This window comes from Diprion similis, chromosome 2 (genome assembly GCF_021155765.1).
Source record: "Diprion similis isolate iyDipSimi1 chromosome 2, iyDipSimi1.1, whole genome shotgun sequence".
NCBI lineage: Eukaryota > Metazoa > Arthropoda > Insecta > Hymenoptera > Diprionidae > Diprion > Diprion similis.
Window position 1 is genome coordinate 5,601,924 of NC_060106.1, and position 23,516 is coordinate 5,625,439.

General features: G+C 37.8%; 1 protein-coding gene across 2 annotated transcripts in view; it reads left to right on the forward strand.

The window, feature by feature from the left end:
- The window catches only part of LOC124415850 (proto-oncogene tyrosine-protein kinase receptor Ret), a 77,168-nt gene that overhangs the window by 51,878 nt on the left and 1,774 nt on the right, over positions 1-23,516 (forward strand). The window contains exons 2-18 of one of the 2 annotated variants that reach the window (XM_046896527.1): positions 6,890-7,117; positions 8,178-8,299; positions 8,886-9,021; positions 10,299-10,558; positions 11,186-11,354; positions 11,927-12,024; positions 15,018-15,289; positions 15,726-15,899; positions 16,040-16,218; positions 16,703-16,909; positions 17,470-17,575; positions 19,519-19,687; positions 21,307-21,611; positions 22,336-22,537; positions 22,790-22,919; positions 23,014-23,215; positions 23,314-23,492. In XM_046896527.1, coding sequence (XP_046752483.1) covers positions 6,890-7,117; positions 8,178-8,299; positions 8,886-9,021; positions 10,299-10,558; positions 11,186-11,354; positions 11,927-12,024; positions 15,018-15,289; positions 15,726-15,899; positions 16,040-16,218; positions 16,703-16,909; positions 17,470-17,575; positions 19,519-19,687; positions 21,307-21,611; positions 22,336-22,537; positions 22,790-22,919; positions 23,014-23,215; positions 23,314-23,492 — 3,138 coding nt within the window. Of the gene's footprint in view, positions 1-6,889; positions 7,118-8,171; positions 8,300-8,885; positions 9,022-10,298; positions 10,559-11,185; positions 11,355-11,926; positions 12,025-15,017; positions 15,290-15,725; positions 15,900-16,039; positions 16,219-16,702; positions 16,910-17,469; positions 17,576-19,518; positions 19,688-21,306; positions 21,612-22,335; positions 22,538-22,789; positions 22,920-23,013; positions 23,216-23,313; positions 23,493-23,516 lie in introns of both variants that reach the window. The other variant, XM_046896528.1, reaches the window with a different exon arrangement.

Consider the following 23,516-nt stretch of genomic DNA (forward strand, 5'->3'; position numbering starts at 1 on the left):
AGTTATCAAAATTCAAAATAGTTAAACCAAATCTCAAAAAAAGAAAACTTGGTTACAGTGAATCGGGTAAAACTTTTATCTCAATTTTTTTTTTCTGAACTTGGTGATGAGAAATACACTTCTGTTAAACGATTAAAAAAGTTCGCGGATCTACACGCGCTGAAGGTGCGAAAATCAGTGCAATTAATTACAGCATCGCGGAGGAAAATCGAAGTGCTTAAAACCAGCGCATCGGCTCACCGCGGGTGGATTCAAAATAAAATTATACTAAGTAAGTACAGAGTAAGTATAAGGAAGATAAAACAGTCCAAATGGGATAATAAAACGGGTTCTAAAGCAAGCCTGTTGAAATCGATGAGTTCCGTCCCCGACATCCTCGCTTCAGGATCGAGGCGAGTTTTTCCAGCATTCTCGGATCAGACGGCGGCTCTTCAGAGCCCCAATAAACTAGGCTTGGGATAAGGGTTGAGAGGAAGAGAAGATCATCGAGCACTCTCGGAAACGAAAGTCACGGAACTTTGCTAAACGGTCGAAATCGCTTTTCAGGGGGTTGGTTGGCCTATGATCTATACTCTTTTATCACGGAATAGCCGTTCACCGATCATTTATCAGATTATTATAATCGGAGGATAAGAAGGTCTCTTCACAATTGCAACAATAACAAAAAAGAAAAAGAAATACCTGAATTGTGAAGAGAAGCTTACTCTGAGAGCTTGTATTCATTATCTCGATGGATTATTTTATTCAGAAGATTATTTTCTACAAATTCATTGAAAATCTTTTGTTTTTTATTTTTTTTTTCTTTTGGTACATTGGTATCGTTATTAATATTTACATCTCACATTACACCGATATTATTAATTGCTACGAACAAATTGCAGTATTGCAAAGAGAATGTTTCATCAGTTTTGCAAAGTTTATAGTAAAATCTAACGAACCTACTAGATTTTCAACGATACCTAAGCCATTTAAATTATTATATATTCATGCACTTATTTAGACAAGATCTTCGCATGATAGTATAATAATAATAATAAGTTGTTAAATACTCAAAGTACATACGATTATTTCATGCCTTAACCAATAAAAAGTTTAAATATTTACCCAACCTATATACGTTATGAAAAAATGGTGAAGCTTATTTCCGACGAGAACTTGAACCAAAAGACGAAGCCAAGGTTCTGACTAAAAGCACGATCACGTGAAATGGCACTTGCGAAAAACAAAGAAAAAAAAAAAGGAAAAGGAATGTCTTTGGTCGACACGCGAATACGCATTCAGGTGGTGCAATTCGCGATCCAGATTACACAGAGCACTCGCCTTTTGGACAGCCACACACGACACTTGAACTTTACCTTGCAGGAAATCCGCCTGTGTGTGCGTCTGTCGATGTGTGTTTACTACCCCTAAGAGCCACCCTCGCCCTCGCTTTAACGCTCCTCTCGCGTGACCCACGCTTCGACCTCGCGAATCCCGCGTCACCGGCGACTCGGAAACGTTCACGAATTACGTATATTATACTTATTTATTCCTACGTCACAGTTTTACACGTGTAAGATTGTACAACGCACGATATTTACGTATATGTATATTAGGTTGGTTTTTATTTTGATCGTGGAGGAATTTCTTTGCGCTCACCCCTCGAAAAGAATCAACGTATCTCTCTATCTCTATCTAATAAAAAGATATTGATCGTCTGAAGTTAGCGGTTTTAAAATCGAAAAATTAAGACGCATGAAGTTAGCGCTTCATTGCTGTGTATATTTATAGCGATATTTAATACGTCAATGAACAAATTGGCTGCAACTCCGAATTTGTCTGATAAGTTTAACATGTTCCAGCGAGCAGTCAAATTTTCATATGAAAAAATGGATGCATTTGAAATTTTTATTAAGAAAACTGTTAATCACTTTATCAGAACAAAAAATTCTTGTTGCTATTATTTGAAAAATGTAATAATGCTCTAGAAGATAGATTTTTTGAAAAATTTTCGTTAATCTAATATTTATCACGTTATCAGCTGTCTTCATTTTTTACAAAAAATCGATCATTTTGGTCGGAACAAGTAAAAACAGTCAGTTTTAACGAATCTAGTTTATTCGTCACGCTATGAATTTGAATTTCTATCAATTAGTTTAATTCTAAGACTGATTTTTTTGGCACTAATTACAGTTTTCAAATTCATAAATCGTATAAAAGTTTATCATTGGTGAACTGACGTGATCACGTATAATGTTTTATTGTTTTGGCATTAAGTGAGAAGAAGATGACTAAAAATTTGACTTCTGAAAATTTCTTAAGAATATCAATTTACGACTAAACTAAACTATCCTTAATAGAAACCTAAGAAACTATCGTTAATTAAAAACGGAAAATTTTCACATAAAAAAGTTATTCACAAGTTGTTAATAATATGCGAAGATTTTTTCCTTCCAGTTTAAGACATTTTTGCATTTTTCCCTACATCAACGGGAAATGTTTTATTAATGGACAGAAACATTTCATCGTTGGTTTCATTCAAATCCATCAAGAGTAGACTTGAAAACTAACTTATCACAAACAATTAATTGACTCTAACTAAGTTAAGGAGAAAAATTATTCACAATAATATCATTTAGCCTTTTATTTTTTCCCCAAAATATAAACAACAACTGTACACCATTTAAATTGATTCAAACAATCGTTTCTAATAAATTTACTTTTTCTCCTCTAAGTACACTTAATTAATTAGATATAATAATTCAGTATTTAGTTTAAGATATTGATTTATTCATTCATTTTCTCATCGAGAATACAGGTTTTGCATTTTTTTTACTCACTTTTCTTATTCCTCACATGAGCAATTACAAGAATTATTTTCGCACGATAAATTATCGCCATTTTGTTGTATCCCGTGGGGTCGGACGATATTTCCTTACATCTTATTCTCTACTCGAGATATTACGTTTCTCTCGAGTCTATTTCTTACCGTTTTGTTTTTGTTTTTTTAATCTCCGAATAATTTCTCGAGTCGAAACATCGCAGCGGTTTTGAATTTCGCAATCTCCAAGACTATAAAGGCTTGGCTGATTTCGCGACAACCAGACGCCCACGCCTAAATGCCACAGTCAAAGTGCTAAGGCCATTGCTGGTATAACGCGTATGGCTCTTAATCAAGATCGCACGTGAATTTTTAATTTGGTAATAGACGCCCCCGCACTGCCGTGCAAGGTATGAGCGAGCCCCTTGGGGTTCAATCGCGTTTCACGAAACCCAAAAATCCCGCTATTGCCGAAATTAACCCTGCATCATGCATTGAGAAGCATTTCATTTGTTACGTTTAAAAGATAATTCTAGTAAAATGTGCATATTTACAATAACGGTTTAAATATTATTGACATTACAAGAAAACGTAGTAAAAGCAATCATTGCGATTATAATTTACATTACTTTTTCACATTTTCTGATTATCAGCAAGTTAAATCTGTTTCTTTAGCTAACTTCACTTTTTCCGCTTTTCACCAACATCAAATCAAGATTTTCTGCCCAAAATGACTAAACTGATTTTCATTTTTTGCCTGCAAAATTACATTTTTTTCGTTTTCGCTTAATGATTTTAATAAATAAAACTAAAAATTTATTTCCGTAAACGTCTCGCATTTATTTTACACGTTTTTTTCCCCAATGTGAAAACATACGATGTCGTCCAAGGGAGCAGAGGATCGGTAAAAAGGAACGGCGGGATACCTTGACTTATTGTAAATGAAGAGAGAGAAAGAAAAAATTAACGTTCCATATAATAGCGGATGTTTTCACCCTGCACGAGAATGGCGTCACGCAACTGTGCTGATTAAAATTAACTGCCTTGTAAATATCGATTAAACGTTCACCTTGACACGTGTTAGTTTGTTTCGTCTATATGAATACGTACAGCCATGTTATATGCAGGCTGTAAATGTTGCGCCAACATCTGAACTCATTTCCGGCTTCTGCTGTCCAGCAAAGGTTCTACCAGCCGCCTTTAATTCCTTAACTTGTTCCGGCACTGCAAAAAAATTTTCCGTACCTGTGTAGTAAAATATATTTTACTGGACTAGCGTGCAACCCTTAATACCTGTTTGAGTAACTATCGTTTCTTCGATCCTCAAAAGTAATTACAGCTTTTTTGAGATCTAAATATAATTTCGGTTCTAAAGATTTCTAATTATATTGTAAAAAAAATTTTGTCCATACAAATAATATTGGGACATTTTAAAAAGCATAATTAACTTTATTCTTTGTTATACTTGAACGATTTCAACAAAATTATGTAATTCAAAGTATCAGGCTAGTGGCTTCCGTGATTTTTTTTTCAACATATTAACGGATTATTGAGCTATACCTACATGTTTCCAAATGGACAATGCTAGAAAGGACAAAAATTATTTCACGCGAAGTCAATCAATGTTTCGTCATCGATTAGTTTCGAAAATACACTTAATGTAGAAAAAATATGATGCATTCTGCCTAATGGATGAATAAATCATGGAATTCATTCATACCGCGTTTCTCGTAATAAAAATTTCTACAAATCAATCAACCTGGCGAAATAAACATGGATTCCATTGTATCATAAATCTACAAAAATTATCGGTATTTAACACAAAATTGGCAAAACTTATTCTTGAAGGTTAAAAAAAAAAAAAACACGGATTAATAATCACGATTGGTGAAGAAAAATCTGGACAAATTTAACTTTCTTTTTCAGATAATTGGAGTGATTATGAAGAGAAAAAAATAGTAGCCAGAAACCAGGCGCAGTAGAGTTACCGTAGAAAATGCTCAATATCTCTGTGTGTTTTTCTTAGCTAGTCGTAACTCTTTATCGCCACTCTTCAAAACTGTGAAAATACGTGCGTGATTCGCACAAAATCTTTCCATCCACAATACGTGGTTATTTCCTAACGTCAATATTTTGTCAGTAAAACATTTTTCGCACACTGAAAAATCTCCGCAACAGATTACCGTATTTTAGAAAATGTTTTTCATTCATGATATCTTTACCCGATTTAATTACCAAATTTTCCGATAAGTTATACTTTGAGAAAGAATTTGTCTGCTAAATTTTGGCTAAGGTAAAAGAAAACAGTAAAGAAATTGTGGAAGAACCTTTATCAAGCTCACTTAACAACGGATTAGCGATATTGAAAACTGATGAACCTTTTCACGCCCCTAAATGGACCAACGAACAAAGCTGCTCATCCCTTCATCCTCGAAAGCAACGACAACGTGGGCGTTATTCACTTTGCTAGGATCGATTAAGTCGCTTAAATACATACGAACACATGTGTGTGTGTGCGTGTGTGTTTTTGTATAATGTACGGCAATTTATCTCCCGCGACGAATAAAACGAGTTTGTTAAGAGCGCAAAAATGAAATAATTTTAGATTTTGGATAGCAGTTTTTGTATTGCGGTGAAATTCGAGATCCTCGTTTTTGAATCGGTAGGAAGTTGCGATCCATTTAAGTAAGGCGATGAAAATAAATGCTCAAAATATATCCGGTCGCTTTTGACTCATCTGACAGTTCTATAAAACTCCAAATTTATGACCCTCATCTCTCGAGTGTTTCAAATATTTTATACTGCTCAAGATATATGTGATATACTTTACGGTCAGATGATAAATATATTTGATATGTCACAGGTGTCTGTCCACAGCGATAAAATACAACTGCCAATACGTATATCGCCTACGTGAAGTATCAAACTTTCTCACAAATTGTAGTAAAATTGAAAAGAAAAAAAGAAAACTGATTCGTAAATTTATTGAAATTTGAGTTTGTTTCGTTAGAATCAAGTTCACACCGATGTTATAAATATACTCGAGTTAATTCACTTATCAGGTTTGATTTCAACCAATATTTTGTTTCACAGACTGAATAACCAAAAGTGAAGAAGTTCTTGAATGAATTTTTACTTCTGTTAGTGAAATCAATTGCTAAACGACATCCTGTTTCCCTTAAATAATTACAAAATTCTATTTAATGTTTGATTATGCTGACCATTGAGTAACCTTTCATCATTTCATCCGTCAAAAGTTTCCCGTTAAAAGAGTGAAAACGAAAAAACGAAGATTCGTTGTTTGAGTGGTAAAAAAACCGTTTCCTCAGTGTGCATCCGGTACCGACACGTTTAGAAAAACGCAGGTTTCATCATCTCGTTTGATTGAAATTCCGGAAGTTCCATTTGCTCCGATTATTTTAGGATATCCGATATATACATGTGCCTGTACATTACACACGTGAATAACGCGGCGCACTTTTTTCTACAAAGAAAAATTTCAATCACAAAATTTTCACTCGATGCTGTATAAAAATTAAGAAGCATCCGGTTTCTTTAAGATGTGCGATTATCGTTTACGCATAATGTATGTACCATTAAATGGAGCCATTTTGTAAAGGTCACAGCATCTCAGGGGATTTTTTTCACGGCACGACGGCTTATTTTGAGACAATTTAATAACACCTGTAAGATGTCGTGGAGAAGAAAATAAATGCGAATTATTATAAGAATTATTACAAAGAAGATTTATAAACTAATAAACTAAATTTAATTAGAAGTATTTCTCCTTAATATAGAAAATTATTCAAGTCCCGCAAGTCTTTACTAAAAATAATAAATTAATAATCAGATTATAATCGGTACTTTCACAGGTTACAATTACAACAATATCAGTTCTAGTGAAGCATAAAAATTAAACCAAAAATGCGATATTACTTCGTACTTCGATTAGAACTGAGCTTTCATTGACGATTTGAATTTCATCTCTTGTCATAAAAATCGAGTCAATCAATTTTAGGTTGCCTCTGTAAATCTTGTACTCAATATCATCAGTTTTACCTAAAATATTTTCCTACTTTTCTGTTCCAGTGTCAGCTTTGTACTTTCCTCAGTCAGATCTATCCCTGAGGTTACCTTACCTAGCCAAAGGCGGGGGTAAATTGATCGGAAATGTCAGCCTAGTCACGGTCAGGGCACTTAGGAATGACTCTGTCGCTTCCACGGATCTAAAGTACTTTATCGCCTCGTCGTCCCACGAATCACTGACCTTAAATCCTTCCACCGGAGACCTGAAATTATCGATCACGAATAATAGAGGTAAGTATACCGTTACTTTATGTACCTTATACCCCAATTTTCAGCTAATTAACGTCAATGTCAAGACGTTGGATCACCGGTGATCATTAGTATCAAGCGTTCATCAATTACCTTGTAGGTATAGTTTGCTTTGAGATGGTTGTTTAATTTTCAGCTAGACGAGTATTAAGGAGGTTCAGCCCTGATGAAATATGTTTACTCGAGGATAAAGATGCCTTACAATTAGTCAGTAAAATCAATTTGCTCGATGGCTTTGGTATTGAGTAACTCAATCGATTGTACTGAGATACGAATTTTAGAATGATGACTGATCGGTTTATTCGATAAATCAATCAATGGAATTGTTGTTCTTCCGAAAGTTCATTTAGACAAACGATCTTTTATCCAAAAAAGTATTTTCAGAACAGTCTGCATTCCGAATGAACAAAGCACAGAATGTGAATACACAGAAAACTTAAAGTTGCGAAATTAAAAATTAAGAGCGGCTGATACTTCGAACAACTGAAAAAAAAAAAAATTATTTTTTGAAAATCAAAGTTCAGAACGAGCAGAATTTCTTTATTTGATTATGTATCAACAAGTAGCAATATTGAATTATAAAAGAAACAATCTGCTACACTGACTTTTTGGAAAAAAGTCTTCTGAATAAAATGCACCATCGTAAAGTGAATTCGAAAAAATTTTTTACTGCATTTGACATTTAGAAGCGATTTCAAACGAAGCATCGGTATCGTTCTAAGCTTTCGTTCACAATTGCAGTATTTAGTATTTCACTTTTTTTGTTGTTTTTTTTTCGATCCTTAAACAAATATATCTACTCACGTATATAATAATTTTCTAAATACTGAATCTAATACTATTAACGTCATAAAACTAACGAATAATATTGACTTTTGGCTAATAAACCTTCTCAACTAAATGATTCATTTTATCATTCGCATCATTAATGCCTCGAGTTCCGAACTTGCACGATACTTCAACCGTGCACAGAATCAACTTGTATCTCATTTTCGCCTAATTTTCATATCCATTGACATCCATCTTCTCTTTTAAATTTCAGACTTTCCAAAGATCGTAATCGTGCAGGCAACGGCACGTGGAAGATCAGACGCTGAACTGGAAATTAAACTTCAGAGCATTTCCTCGGAGGGAAAAAAATTGAATTGTACTCCCTACGTGAAGGTAAGACTTAAGAAAAAAAAATATTCGTTAAGTACGGTCAGGAGAATTGGACCTCGATTCAATCGCGATTAGCCGAGTCAATTACAGTCGAGTTTTAATTGTAGATACAATCCGGGACAAAAATTCTTTGCATCGCTTTTCTTGGGGGATATTTTTATGACTCAAGAGTCACGTTTATTATACATGTTTTATCCGTGTGTGCAACAACACCGGTGTATTGACTTGGCATTAGGCTTCGACACCGAGTTTTATGACATCTCGTCTGGAGTTTATGAGTTTTAAAACTCGTCGACGTTTCTGCGTAGCTATATGAGATAAAATAAAATTGTATGTTTATAGAAACGTGTATACCTACCTATACCCGACAATTTTAAAGGGTAGGATGACTGCTTTATACCCAGCAGCTGGTGCGGGTAAATTGTATTTCTGTCGAAGTACGAAGTGGGTAGAACGGTCACCGAGTAGTCGCACTTTCCATTCCTTTCATGACTTCTCATAAGCGCCTTGATCCTTTTCCATCGCTGCATACCGCCCAGAATAATTGATCTATTAGTTGCTAAATATTTCTCGGCGATTCAACTTGCAGGACATGTGCTTTTGGAACACTTCGAAGTACCGAATATACGAAAACAAACCTGCCACCATGCTTGGCCGACTTGGACCAGATGTTTATGCCACGATATGTCCAGACTTTCATGTAACGCGTTACGAGTTGCTAAACGGTAAGTGCAGGCAAACCCTTCAGCCCTTGAAGAAACTAAAATGAATTTTACTATTCATTTACTCAAGAACACATTAAACCTTAATTCTGATTCATCTTTTTCGATGATTCGTTAGAAACAATTGTATTCACAATATTACTTATCAAAGCTAATTTCATTGAATATCATAAAATATCTTTGGCATTGCGACAAATTTCCCTCGTTCACTCCGATTCCAGTTTCAATTTATCCGGAACGTTTTCAGCTTGTGTCACAAAGGTTATCTAATACGTCACGAGAATAGAAATAACCGCAGCTATTAGAGAACGAAGGATTTTCGCTCTCCAGCCGTTATTATACCTACGTATGAGCGCTAGAATGCAATTTCAATATTTGTATACGTGCCTGAATGCACATAATTGTTATTATTTACGCACGTTTTCCTATGTCCCTTGTTTTCAACCGTGCTATTCAAATAAAACGAGACCGTGATGAACTGAACTGTGCATAGTTAATTTGATTCTTACATTTTCACGATTTTTTTTCACGGCAAGGTAATAATATATGTATATATATATTTTTTTTTTTTTTGGTCGTAAATAATACGTATGTTATAAATGTTTGGCAATAATTATCGATATACTTATGCAAATTTTCTTTTCTTTTGAATCCCACTAATGTGTTTCAAAATTAGTTTTCATACTCGTAGACAATTCATCCTGTCAAGAAGAAGTTAAATAAATTCTCAACTGTCATCAGATTGAGTATCAATAAAAATATAGCCAGTACCTGGTTTCAGATTATAAAATGATACTTGTTTAACCCTAAAATATTACATATTCATTCGATGTTTAGTATTGTTTCAAAAATTGTAAGAAAACTGCATCATCAGTTACTTTAAAATATCTTCCAACGATTTAAGAAAAGTTTACCTTAAATGTAGTGTTTCTTTGTGTAATAGAAGGTTCAATCGTCAATTTCGTATCATGATAAGGAAATATTTTTCAACGACTCCATTCTTCATTTATTATTAAAAAAATGGAACCTAACCTAAAATCGTCTGAAATATTCTTGAACAAACGATTATTTAATTTCTTTACCATTGTTTAGAAAATACATTATTTTTCAATTCAATAATTCAGTTCTTTAAAAAATTTGGTTTTAATTACGGTTCCTTTGTCGTACCTTACATGTAATAAAAAAAAAGAATAATCAAACTCCGAAACAAAACATAAATTTTTCATCTTATCCTCAACAGTTTCAGCCCAGAAAAAATATTTCCAAAAAATTGTTCGCAGGCACGAAATATTTTCGTATAATAAACAACAGCCTTCACGCTGAAGCTGCTCTCGACCGAGACACGTTACCGAAGCCAACTGGCCCTGGTCCTGGACCCCATATGGACCTTTTGGTAAGCTGCGTTGTTTGGGACGAGAAGACGGGCAACCAGCATGTCTCGAACGCGACACTGAGCATCGACATCCTCGACGAGGACGACAATCCTCCCGTTCCCCAATTTCCTAGCTTTAAAGAGATTCGACTCAAGGACTTCGTCGCGGTAAGTCAATGAGGACGAAGTTAGCAACGTGACTTTAACGATGCATGTTTAGGAAAAATTTAGTAAAACATGATCTTATTCTGGAAAGCCAATTCCTTGAAAGTCATTACAAATTTGACCAACAACGATTTTCTTCCTGATGTATCGTTGCGTTAACGTTACTAAACTTAGCCTCACGTAAGTCAGAACTGCGGTTTGCACTGTAACAGGATTCCACTGCAGGAGTCAAAGAGTATCAGGATTGCGTATTGTGTAAATGATTAAAGCGTTGTTCAGACCTCGGGATGAGTGTGACTGACTATAAACTGTCGAGAATTGAAAATGGCGGGATAAAAAATGCAAGAGAAGAAGGAGGAGGAGTGAAGCGATGCTCCGAACCAGAGGGAATGGGAGTAAAACGAGCGAGAGAAAGTTGGGAGGAGAGAAGGAGAGAGAAAGGCTGCGTAAGAGCCTCCGGCACATCCTGATTAAACCCCGACTCCTGCAGTTGGTTCCAAAGCTCGCTTTCCTTCGGGTTGAAAGTGACAGTCGTCGGATGAGATTTCGGGGAGGATTTTCTCGGGGTAAAGGGTGGGAATTCTCTTCGCTTCGTCACGAGACTGTACAGAGTTCGTTGCCCGGAAACAGGGGGACAGGCTTGACGAGAACGACTTGATCATCCAAGATGCGGATACCATGACCGTGAATCAGTACAGCGTTCGGATACTGGGAGACGTCGATAACGCCCTCAAAATCGACTACGAACCCTATCTCGTTGACCATCACACCAACCCTGCTTCCATGGCCATCTACACCAGTGAGTTTCATCACTTTGAGACTTTACTCGACTGGGAGTCAAAGAGTTTAGTGCCTGCGTAATAAGAGGCTCGCTATATTCATTTTTGAAGGACTTGTAAATTTGATAAAAAAAAAATTATGCCAAAATATACACTGTAAAAAATTGTGGTATTGAAATTGACGAAAATCAACTAGATTGGACCATTATAGAATAATTATTATGGTCGATTTGAAAATTCCACATTTATTTATAGTAGTGTTGGATTTATAAAAAATTACAGTCAATTTTTTTATAAACAGGGTAGAATGATCGTCAGAATAAATAAGAATTTTGAAAGTCAACCGATTTTTCGTATTCCTTACTCCGGTCAGAAACGTATTTTTATTCATAATTCTGATGATACTGTATAGTGACTTTTTATACACCTTTTATCGTTCTACATTTTGAAATTCTATCAAACAGAGTTTCGAGATCTTTAAAATCCGATAACGTGACGCTTCAGTTATGTGGCCATTCAACTTTTTGACACTCACTCTCTTTTCTCGTCGCTGTTCAAATTTTTATACTCAGAATTTCTTTTTGTTCTCCAGGGTTGTACGCGAATACAACATTGCTGCCCAGGTCACCGTACAAGGTTGTCCTGCAGATGACCGACGAGAGCTTGCTACGGGGACGCGGCGATAAATCGGTAATTACGATGTTTCATCTTTATTGTTTTCGCGGTGTAGACAATTTTTTTTTTTTTTTTTTTTTTTTGCTGCTCCAATCTGGTCCGCAGCTTTTTGTCTCAATTGTGCTTTTTGTACCCTACCGGGGTTTTTATGGGTCGTTATTCAGTGGTGTATATAGGTGAATTATAAACGTGGGCGAAAAAAATGACACCTACGGGGGCAATTAATAACCGGCAAAAATCAATGCCCTACCCACATGTTCATGCGGTAACTCATGGGAGAAACTCACGGTGTGGCTACTAATTGTGTTATTAAACGGAACGTTTAGAACTTTTGTTAAATTAAAGGGACGGGGTTCAAATTTCGAATTTGAAAAGTTCTGGAATCGCTGAAATCACAAATTTTTGGTGAAGAAACTTGAAGTAAAGAAATCAATCTTTGACGAACCACCAAGGTTTTGAATGGTTCGAAACCCGACGTTAAAAGTTCCGAAAAGAAAAAATGCTGAAACGGCATAACTTCGACAAATCAAATTTCCGAAAGTGTGAAAATGAGAAAATTTGAAAATCTGAAGCATTGAAATTCCGAATAATCGAAGATTTTCATTTCTTTGAATTTCTTGCTTGGCTGAATTTCACCACTTTGATCTTTCTTTGTTTTGGATTTCCGTAGTTTTTACGTTCGGAATCCTAGTAATTCTGATTTCCGGGTTTTCTGATTTTGTAAGTGTATTCTAATTTTCGGAATTTACTCTATCGAAATTTTACTCTCCGGAATTAAATTGTATCAGAACTTTTCAAAATACGAACTTCAACCCCGCCCCGAATTAAACACCTAATGAATGTCCCTCTAATCATTGCAAAGCTCAAATTGCTTGCCGCAACCTTTGATACTAATCGATACAATATCGTAATGTTGCTAACTAGGTTTAATTAAACCAATTAATTCAAGACTTCGTTCACTTGAAAACTGCCAAAATCTCAACACTTTTACTCTCTCATTGTAGATTGTACTTTTATTCTGCAATATTTTAGGACATTCATTGTTATTGTGTTCTAAAAAAAACTAAGACCCGACCTGCCGTGCATAATTGAACTGGATTCTCACAGGCTGTTTAATTATTATAAATTAAACAGAGCTTGAAATGTTCATTTGAAATAATTAAGAAAATCTGATACAGAATCTGAGAGTGTATGAAATATTTCGCACTTAACTTGACCAAGCATTTTTTTATGTTTTGCATAAAAAATTTATCGAAGAACTTGTCGCGTTAGTTAACCGAATTTATAACACACTTTCCCACCAAACTTTTCCCATAAATTTTCATATATTATACAAAATGTACAGTAAAGGTGAATATTTTACATACGAAAATTCCAAGTCCGCCTTTACAATCTTTCGCAAACATGGTTCAAGTTATCGCTGACATATTACAGACTTCTAAAGGTCTGAGTCAAGAAATAATGCCAGTGATTTTTTTCCTAGGCGGTACAACTGCTTCGGTGGTAGTCGAAGGGCGCATCCGGAGGGTTGGTGCCTCCTGGTATTTTCACTCCGCAATCATATCTAGTCACGAACCGATGTACAAAATATTATTTGTAGTTTTTTCACGAGCAGCGTGTAGCTGACAGGTATTAATGACATTTTAAGCCCCCCAAACCTCTCGATTGGCTGCGAGCCACGGCTGCTGGACATTGGCCTGACCGTGACGTATTTCGTAGACGTTTCCCAACCTGATCAACAGTTTAAATTGAACTTGAGAAAATGGACTTTCGATTAATTTGAGGCTAGTGCAAGGTGAAAAGAATCAGAATGTAGCGAGCGTAGCGAGGTATAGATACAATCGATTTTCAATTCAATAGTGTCAATTAGAGACTAATATTTGTATTGATGAAATTTTTCCAGATGTTCGACGATTGTCGCTCATCGAAGTAGCAAATTCAAGCGTTCGAGTAAATTTTTAAGACACTGATTGTGATAAAAAATTCGTTTGTTATAGTTACAAAAAAACTTTTCAAAACCTGATTTCGCGTTGTATTCAGAATCATATTTTTGGTGATGTTAAAAAATCGGAATAGTTAAGAGCTACATAGTAAACACAACTATAAAAACTACCCTAGCCATAAATACTGCAGACACTAGTTGGTTTAGTCATGTATACATAAGTACAATATAAATGGTGTTGCCTGCAGATAAGATTCTCCGGATTGCCACGATAGAGTAATAAAAAGATTCAGTGACCTTAACCTTTGTCTCCTCGCTCATACACATGGCTCGGAGGAATATAATTTATAAGCGAAGAACCAAGAGCGTCCAATTTTTGCGAACTCCGCGTATCGCGGTGGGATCAGGGGATCCTTTATTGGCTGTGAAAGCCAAAGCCACGCTCGCCAAATCCAACCCGCGATTCCGATTTGATCTTTTCTTGAAAATAAATCTCGCTTCGAGGGTCTGCTTTTTTGATTTCTTTTCTCCGTTTGTGATTAGGTTTGTGGTAAAACTTGTTTCAGACTTAAACTTCATCGGTCCAATATTTTTCCGTACGGAAAAAATAAACCCCGCGATCTATTAATAGACGACCGATCCTTTTTTCACCCTGCCAAGTGCTAGCACTTCGGTTTTTCTCAATTAGAGTAGAGTGCTACCATTTTATGATACTGCTCATATCGAATCTGCAACTCGAATGCAAATATTCGAGACGATTGAACTAAATTCTGACTAACGTCCGAGTAATTTGATTCGATGAAAAAATGTTGTAAACTGAAGAGAATTAATGTTGCAATCACAGGAAAATTTTGTATTAACAAATATAATTACGCTAAATAGTAACTTGTACCTCGTGTGCTTGGAAGTCCAACAATATTCAAACCGATCTTTTTTGGATGACGTGAAATTTGTTTCATAATCAATATACTCAGGATTTGATTTCATCAAATTACTTTATCATGGGGTTGTGAAAGAATCTTTTACAAATTCCCCGTACTTCAACCTATCACTTTTTGTATCCCAGGTGAACATCACGCTGTCGTTTTACGGTTCCATACGACAAGTTTCATCAGCAACGACATCTGTTCCCCTGCAGCATCCGATATCATACCCTAAAACCATACGAGTAGCCCGTGGAGCCTCGCAATATTCTCGCATTGCGGCACCCTCAGTTTCACCAAACGCGGCGGTGGTTTTCACCCTGCGAAATACGAGGACCTTCAACATTACCAGAAGCGGCGGCATCGTCTACGTGGCCGACTCGACGGAATTGAAATCGGCACCGTCATCGATAACGTAAGTAATTAGTCGATTAACTATTTTGAGTAGGTAGCAAAGGAATCGATCACTTTTATGTGCTGCGCTCAGGATTATTATATTAATTCATCGCTTTCTGCAATAGTTGAAAAGCTGGCTATTTTTTAATAGCTACTATCCCATAATAAGTTATCAACGAGGATTTGACAAGTTGCGTGAAGTTGTGCACAGCTGTGTATCGAATTCCATAACAATTTTTTAAAGATTTTGGAATGACATTTTTTTTTTATCGTAAGTTACTAGCGTTTTAAAAATTGTAAATTTTTGTCTGAAAAATAATTAAAAATAGGCCGTTTAGTTGTCTTTAAAGTTTTCAAAGATCCTCTAGAGTCTCGTGACGGATATTTTTTGGATTTCGAAATCCAAACACAACCACGGCGATATTGCAGCCCCACCTAAATGACCGATATTTCAGACTGAAAATCGAGTGGCTTAACCGAAACGGCACAGTATCAACAACCTCGCTAACAGTTCACCTGGTCAACGGATCAGCCTGTAATCGCACATCGATGGGATTACATTCCTGCGCCAATGCCGAGACGGAGGAAATTTGCGGAAGCAGCTGCGGCGTGGGCAGCGGAACGTTAACGTGAGATAAAACTTGTGAAATTTTCACTAATAATGTTGTGCAAATAAGGCTGAACAGCCTGATCCCTTGTATTTGCACAACCAAAAATCATTCTCTCCCGCGAATACCCTGATCGATACCAGTCACTGTGTCATCGTCAGGAATGGCAACTTCACCCCCGAATGCATCTGGCGAAAGAATGACGCGAGTGCCGCCTCTATGGTCATGACTTCGCGGTACGAAACTTGTTCTCCGTCCTTTTCACACTGCCCAGACAAAACTTGCGACGCCCTTGAAGAACTCAACCCACGAATTTGCCCCCAGGACTGCGTCATCGAATGTGAGTTTTCTCAGATTTGAATACAGTTGTATACGTGGAGACAAATTTTTGTGTTCCGATTAGTGTAACGTTCACAAATTAGTCTCATCTAATCTAACATCATGCATGGAAAAGGTAGTCATGGTTATAAGATGAAAATTTGACTTGTAGGTGTTATCAGAAAATCTAGTATACGTTACTATTTTTTATTTTGTTTGTTTGTTTTATAATTACAATTACTCGCATAATACTATATTTTCTTGTACAACTGTTGTGACAATTTGATGTTGGCTAAACAAACAGACTTAACGTCATGCAATAACTAGAAAATATAGTATCAATAACTGTAATCATACCAAATAGTTACTTGTACCACATTTCCTTTTAACTCTACGTCAAACTGTTATTGTAACAATTATATTTATCTAGTAACAGCAAGAAATGAAATTCTTCTCAGTACGGAGAACCATAAATCTTTTTTTTTCGAGCTGTATCTCTTTTACAGCCGACGTCCACTTTGCTCACATTAACAAGGAAGGGAGAGGAATCGACGTTGGATTGGGTATGTGCTCGTGCACTGACACGTTGCAATGCACTTGCGGTCCCAGGACACCTCAGAAGAAGGAAAATGGCCCGCATGGAGGTCCTGGATCCAACGGCAAGTCGAAGAAGGATGGTAAAAGCCTGACCGGTGTTGCAGGACCGGAAAAAAGTAGGTTCAAAAAGCAACTGTTTCTTTCTCAAAAGACACAGCGTGTATTGAAAAATCGCGAGGAATTTCGATTTCGTGAATATTCAGCACACATATACATAAAAGTCGGAGAAAAAGAGGAAACTATTTTGAGTGTTGAGAGAATGGCCTGCGTCTTATCAGTTATCACCATCATCGTTAGCGTGTGATGGAGAATCGATATTTATAACAGCAATTAACGTTGTAACATAGGCCGAGTCAAAGGTCGACTAATCCTAACTCCAAGCAAGGACAAAGTCGTTTGGGATCGCAGTAGGTTCTTGTTTCCAACGTTATGATCGTTAATCTCAACGAGATCGAGACCAGATTACATCGCCATGATCCTTACCTTGGTTATAGGAAACCTTAACTAACCGTTCTTGGTAGTTCGTTTTTATGAAGGATTAAAGAGTCGTCGGTACCGAATTCGATATTTTGATACCATTATCTTGCAAAAGAGTTGAATTCCACTCATGTAGACGAATTCTGGCTTTCAAATTCTCAATCTGAAAATTTCTAACTCTAGTATTTTGGTGTTTCAGTAGTTCCTGCCAGCTCCTGTGGACCCACATGTCTTGTCGGCGTAATCGGCGCGAGCCTCTTTGTTCTTATCGTCGTCGCCGGAATTTTCATCACCTGGAGATACCGGTGAGAATTAAAATTTCCTTGTTTTATCTGTATATGCGTGTTCAGTGTTCGTTGAATAACATTATCCAATTAATCAGAGTAAATGAGTAAACTGTCTGAAATATAGTTCATTTCAAATCATCAGCGCAAAAAACTTCTGAAAAATATTTACCTGCCACTATATGACGCTCAAAATTCATTATTTTTCCGAGCCATGGGATTACTTCATTTTCAAATTTGTTCGAATGTGCTCGTACCTAAGTTTGATTGAGGTCATCTCCCCGGTATATTGGCAAATCGAATTTTCTACGAGCAATAAGTTTTTTTTTCGTCTAGTTAACACGATTGGATCAGATATTCCCGGCTCGCGTGATATCAGGCTCGGACTTTTGTTGGGGTTCAAATATCAGAGTGCAATTGTATTGCGTCAGAGACCTGGAAGTAAACTCATTTCCTCTTTCATTTCGTACCCTATCAGACCGAACAACCGTTTTTCTGTTATTCACGTCACAGAAATCGTCGATTTTAACGCGTTCTAAAGCACGATAAAATAGTTTTGCGAAAAACAAGTAGCGAGGAAGATTCCATCGTTCCTCGCGACGCCATCGAATGCATGGCAGATGCAATAAATTGAAGATGAAAGACTGTACAAAGTCCATAAGCAGACGCCGAGACCCCTGCATCACGTCACTGCAACAAGCTAAACTGCATCAGTCGCACTAAACTTGTTTGCATTTTTTGTATGCACAGCGGTTGCACCAGACGTTGCAGCCGGCTGGTGAAAGATGCATCGCACAGTCGAGTCAGCCGGCGGTGTAGCAAACCGGCGAAAAAGTGATAAGTTAATCTCATTATTTGATCAGAAACGTGAAACTCTGTACCTCAGTCGAGAAAACAGCTTAAAACTTTCCTTCTCGACGAGGAATCCACGTTATATATGACGCAGAGCTGAATCGTGACTCGATTTCCTATCCTCTTGTACATGACGTAAGAATTCGGTTGATCCTCGGGTTTCGCGAAAGCTTTCGAAAAGTTTACATGATAGGATTGACTAACGGTTGGGATCTGGTCAATCCATTTTCCCGGAGGAACTAGATGGGCTGGAAATTGACGTTTACAGTGCGCTTAGGTTAGCGAATCGGACCTTATAGGTAATCCACCACACTGCACGCACTCCCGTAGTATATACGTAGTCATTTCACTCATTTCACCCTCGGCTACGAACCCCAGGCAGGAAGATCCTTATCGTCGACACTTTGGGATATCGATCAGACGCCGCAAGGCGTGTGACCAGGGGTCGAATACTGAGTAGTTATGGTGGACGCTGCTGATGAGAAGCGTACCTCAAAGCTACGACTAACTACTTGAAAAAAGCTCAGTACTCCCACCGCGCAAAGCAATATCAACCCACTCGCCTGAAAGATTACAAAACTTTCTAGCTCTCGAGTTATTCTCTCTTTATGCTCTGGGAGGAGGCCAATCTTTTCGCTTATAGGTACTTATATCTAGTTTGTACCGCGTAACAGTCTATTATATTTTAGTTATGTATAAGAAAATCTTCCGATATCTATTTAGAATCCGCGAACTTTTCAATCTTCATTCGATTCCTGATTTATTCTCAAATTCGCCAATGCAACGTACAAATCCTTTGTTTCTTAGCAATCAATTCATCAATCTGTAAAACGTATTGTGCAAAATGGACATGTTCGAGTATTTTAACAGTCAGCAAAATGTTTTTTAATCTACTCGAAATACTATGAAATTTTCCAAATTTTGAAAGTCTTTTCGTTCCTAAGATGTTGAAAACTGGTTTATGAATGGTTAACTTTAGGTAAGGATTTAAAATTATTGGACAAAATGATTTCCGTCGAAAATGAAATATTTCTAAAATCAGGCTTTCGGAAGTTTCAAAATTGCGAATAAGTTCTCGTTCACTGGGCATTTTATCAATTTATCTTTCACAGAATGGCAGTCAAAGGATCGCGCCGAGAGTGCAAACATGACGCCGATGGCGGTGTTGGCGGTCTTAGCATTCTACCCTCCGATTACATCGACCGCGGTGATGGTCTTCTCATCGGCCTGGACTCTCTAGCCACAGCCAATCGAACACTGCTTTTGCCAAAATCTTGTCCGGTAAGTTATTAATTTTTCTTATTTCACAAGTAATGAGTTCATTCCTTAAATTTTGCGAGAATCAGTCTGCAAAGAATTCTTTCAAGCTCAGATTTTCGCGGATTTCCATCTCGCGTACTTAGAATTTGAACGAAACCGCAGACTGACGATGACTAAAAATAATCGCCGGATGGCCTGCATACGGGATTTTCTCACCACTTACAGTGCACAGAAATCCTTCTTGTTCAGAGAGCGGAGAAGTCAGTTTAAATCTCCGGGATTTACGTCGCCCCTTCTATTCGCATAGCTGAATTCTGCAGGCTGCATGACCCTACCCTTAATGCTGCGAAGAGTATAATCCACGTTAAATAACGCTAGTGCGTAAGCCAAAGGCTGCTTCTCAACTTTTTTGCAATTACATCGTCTGACGAAGGCTTTCGCTTATCTATATGCATATACCAACACACCTCGCAATTTAATTTTAAATTTCGAGCAGAAGTTCATCGTGGTTTGTTAGATGCATGGCCTGGGCCCAGCCTCTTAAGTTTGTTTTTGAGACTGGTACTTATTAGTTCTGCAGTAAAGTTTCCAAGTGCTATTCGCCGGATCGAGCAATCAAGTTTCCTGGGCGGTTCATTTACTTCAGCGTCCACGCGTCCCTTCATCGCGTGATTGATCGTCGCTATACTCGAACGTTGTTCACCCTTGTACCTACAGTTACGACAGTGTACGTGTAAGGTGAAGTGCTAGGTATAGTACCGAGGAGATGGAAGAAGATATTTATGGATTTTATTGAGTCCTATAAATCAGGAACCTGTATCGTCTGGATTAAGTTAGATAAACTCCCTATCCCTGGGAAATCGATCCATTAGTAGATATCTATTCGTGCAGTACCCTAAGCGAATTCCCATTGCGAAAGTGAAAAAGAGAAACGTTTCATCAACGCTAATAGCCTGGGCAAAAACGGCGATTAGCAGCGTAACCTTTTGCATAAGCTGGCGGTTCATCGTGGCGAAGGATACACGAAAGTTCTTTCTCTTTAACAATTCTTTTCGAAAACCTTTTCGGTGAATGAAATTAAGGGACAATGTATTTGAATGCTAAGGTTGCGAATCTATAACAAATCTGTGAGTATGTATCAATCAATTTCAAATCTTCGTGAAAGGTTTTTTACTTTTTTTTTTCTAATTTTATTTTTCTACCACATTTTAAAGCAAATTAAATTTTTTTCTACTTAATCGATACTAGAACATTTTGGTATATCAAGGACACTTGATTACGCCATACCAGTACTGGAATACAAACTGTAGCAATTTTCAAGAGGATCGGAGTCAACAATGACCTTTAAAAATGCTCAGTTCCAAAGTTTGTTCACCTCCGACCTTCCAACTGAAATTAAATTTCCACTGTCAATATGTATGGAAATTGCGCACGTGTGTTTACGCGGAAGGGTAAACAAATAAGTCGGAAAGCGAGCAATGTGTTTCGTCCAGTAGACAAACACTGCTTTTGCGTTGTTCCATAATGAAAGGTTCAAAAATAGGATAAAAAACGAGATAAATATTTTTTCCCGAAGATGAAATAGCCATTTCTAACAAAATTAAAAAAAATCTAACAAAAACCGAATCCAATTTATTCAGCCGGATCCCAAGTGGGAATTTCCACGAGGCCAGCTGACCATCGAACAGGTTCTTGGCGAAGGCGAATTTGGTCGCGTCCTTCGAGCTCGAGCCATTGACATCGGCGGTTGGCCTGGACCGACGACTGTTGCCGTTAAGACACTGAAGGAAGGAGCATGTGCTTCGGAACTAGCTGATTTACTATCCGAGTATCAACTACTGAAGGAAGCACAGCATCCAAACGTCATCAGACTCCTCGGAGCTTGCACTTCTCCCGGGGGACCGGTCTACTTGATCATCGAATTCGCCGAATTCGGATCTCTCAGGTTTGCAATTCCTTTCTCCCTGTCAACTCGTCGCTCGCTTCTACGAGCTTCGAAGTTGCAGACATACTTTGAGATACCATATCAGGAATCCTTTTGGCAGATACGTGAATTTTCGTAGAATCATTACTAGAACGGTACGCGATGGTGCGGAGGAAAATTTTTTCATTTCTAAGAATCTGAGAGAAATGATTCCACTCTAGTTTACTGAATATACTCGTATTCTCCGAATGCTTGATTGGCACCTACTATGTCCGCTGTACTGTCCATAAGAATGAACTGAAGGTGTTCCATTGTATCGTTAGAATATTTAAAATGAAAAGAACTACTGCCTTACGTAAAAATGGTAAGTATAGGTATAGCGAAAGTAACGTCGATGTATGTGCGCACATACCTATATCCACGATATATATTAAAGTAGTCCAACGAATTCCATTCGAATGGCACAATGCTTTTCCGCTGGTCGAGTGGACAATAGTTCTTTTCCGCTTATTATTAAATTTTTCATCTCTTCCCCAAGCTATACCTATATACGTATATCCACGCTCATTGTGGTGGGGAGTTGAATTCACCCTGGTTGGCTGCTGACCCCAACAAGTCGACATTATAGTATTGAATTCCTCTTCTCTTTGTCAACCTCGCATTCTCTCTCCGTCTTCCCCACTTTCTTCCCACCCTTTTTTTCGTCGTATAATATGGTCGTTTTCTTCGTATTTCCCCTGCACAGAAATTATCTGAGACGAAGTCGGCACTTGGAGTCAGAGGGCAGAGCGCCCTGCTCTACGTCCCTGCTTTCGGCATCCCCTGCTGTAACTCGAGAAGACATCTCGACTGTTGACTCAATGTGTAACTACGGCGTCACGCCACGTGATATTCTGTCATTCGCATGGCAGATCAGCAAAGGCATGGCTTACCTCACCGATATCAAGGTAATTTGACCGACTGAAAAGCACATGAGGATAAAGTGAGCATCGCTGAAATTGATTCGGCAAAATCAAATGAATTGGAATCCTGTAGCTGCATTTCAGACTGTCATATTCAATTAGTAGTTTCTAGCATCTTCTATGTTAAAAACGAAAACTGTTCTCTGACGCGATCTCTTTCAAATCCCATGTTATTTAGCCACATCCATATGTATCTTTGTTGAAAAATATTAATACCGAATCATTGCCTACGTTTAGCTAGTACATCGGGATCTGGCAGCTCGAAACGTTCTTCTTGCAACCGGAAAGGTTTGCAAGATCTCGGATTTCGGGCTAACGCGAGATGTCTACGAGGATGACGCTTACCTTAAGCGAAGCAAGGGTCGAGGTGAGAAGAAGTGGAAATTAGACTCGGATAATGTCGCGCATTATGCAAATCCTCATCGACTAACCGAGAAACTTCTTTGTCTTCCGGATTACAGTTCCCGTTAAGTGGATGGCGCCTGAGTCACTCGCCGATCACGTGTACACCAGTAAATCGGACGTTTGGAGCTTCGGAGTACTTCTTTGGGAACTCGTGACTCTCGGGGCGTCGCCTTACCCCGGGGTGGATGTCCATAATCTCTACAACCTGCTGAAGGCCGGTTACCGCATGGAGAAGCCAGCCAACTGCTCTCACCAGTTGTGAGTAATACAGAATATGACACGTCTGTAAACTGTACGTCTGACGTATTCTCCGTCTCTTTATCCTGACACTTTACCACTCTCTTTACGCCCTGCAGGTACAAGCTGATGGTGTCTTGTTGGCACGAAGAAGCGGGTATGCGGCCTTCGTTCAAGGAGTTGACGTGCCACTGGGAGCGCATGCTAGAGGATGGCGTCGACTACTTGGACCTAAACCCAAGGACAGTTCACAACAGGGCCTACTTCACGTCCCTTCACGCATTGGACAGTCCAACAAGTGAGTTTCGGTGAAAGGATCCGC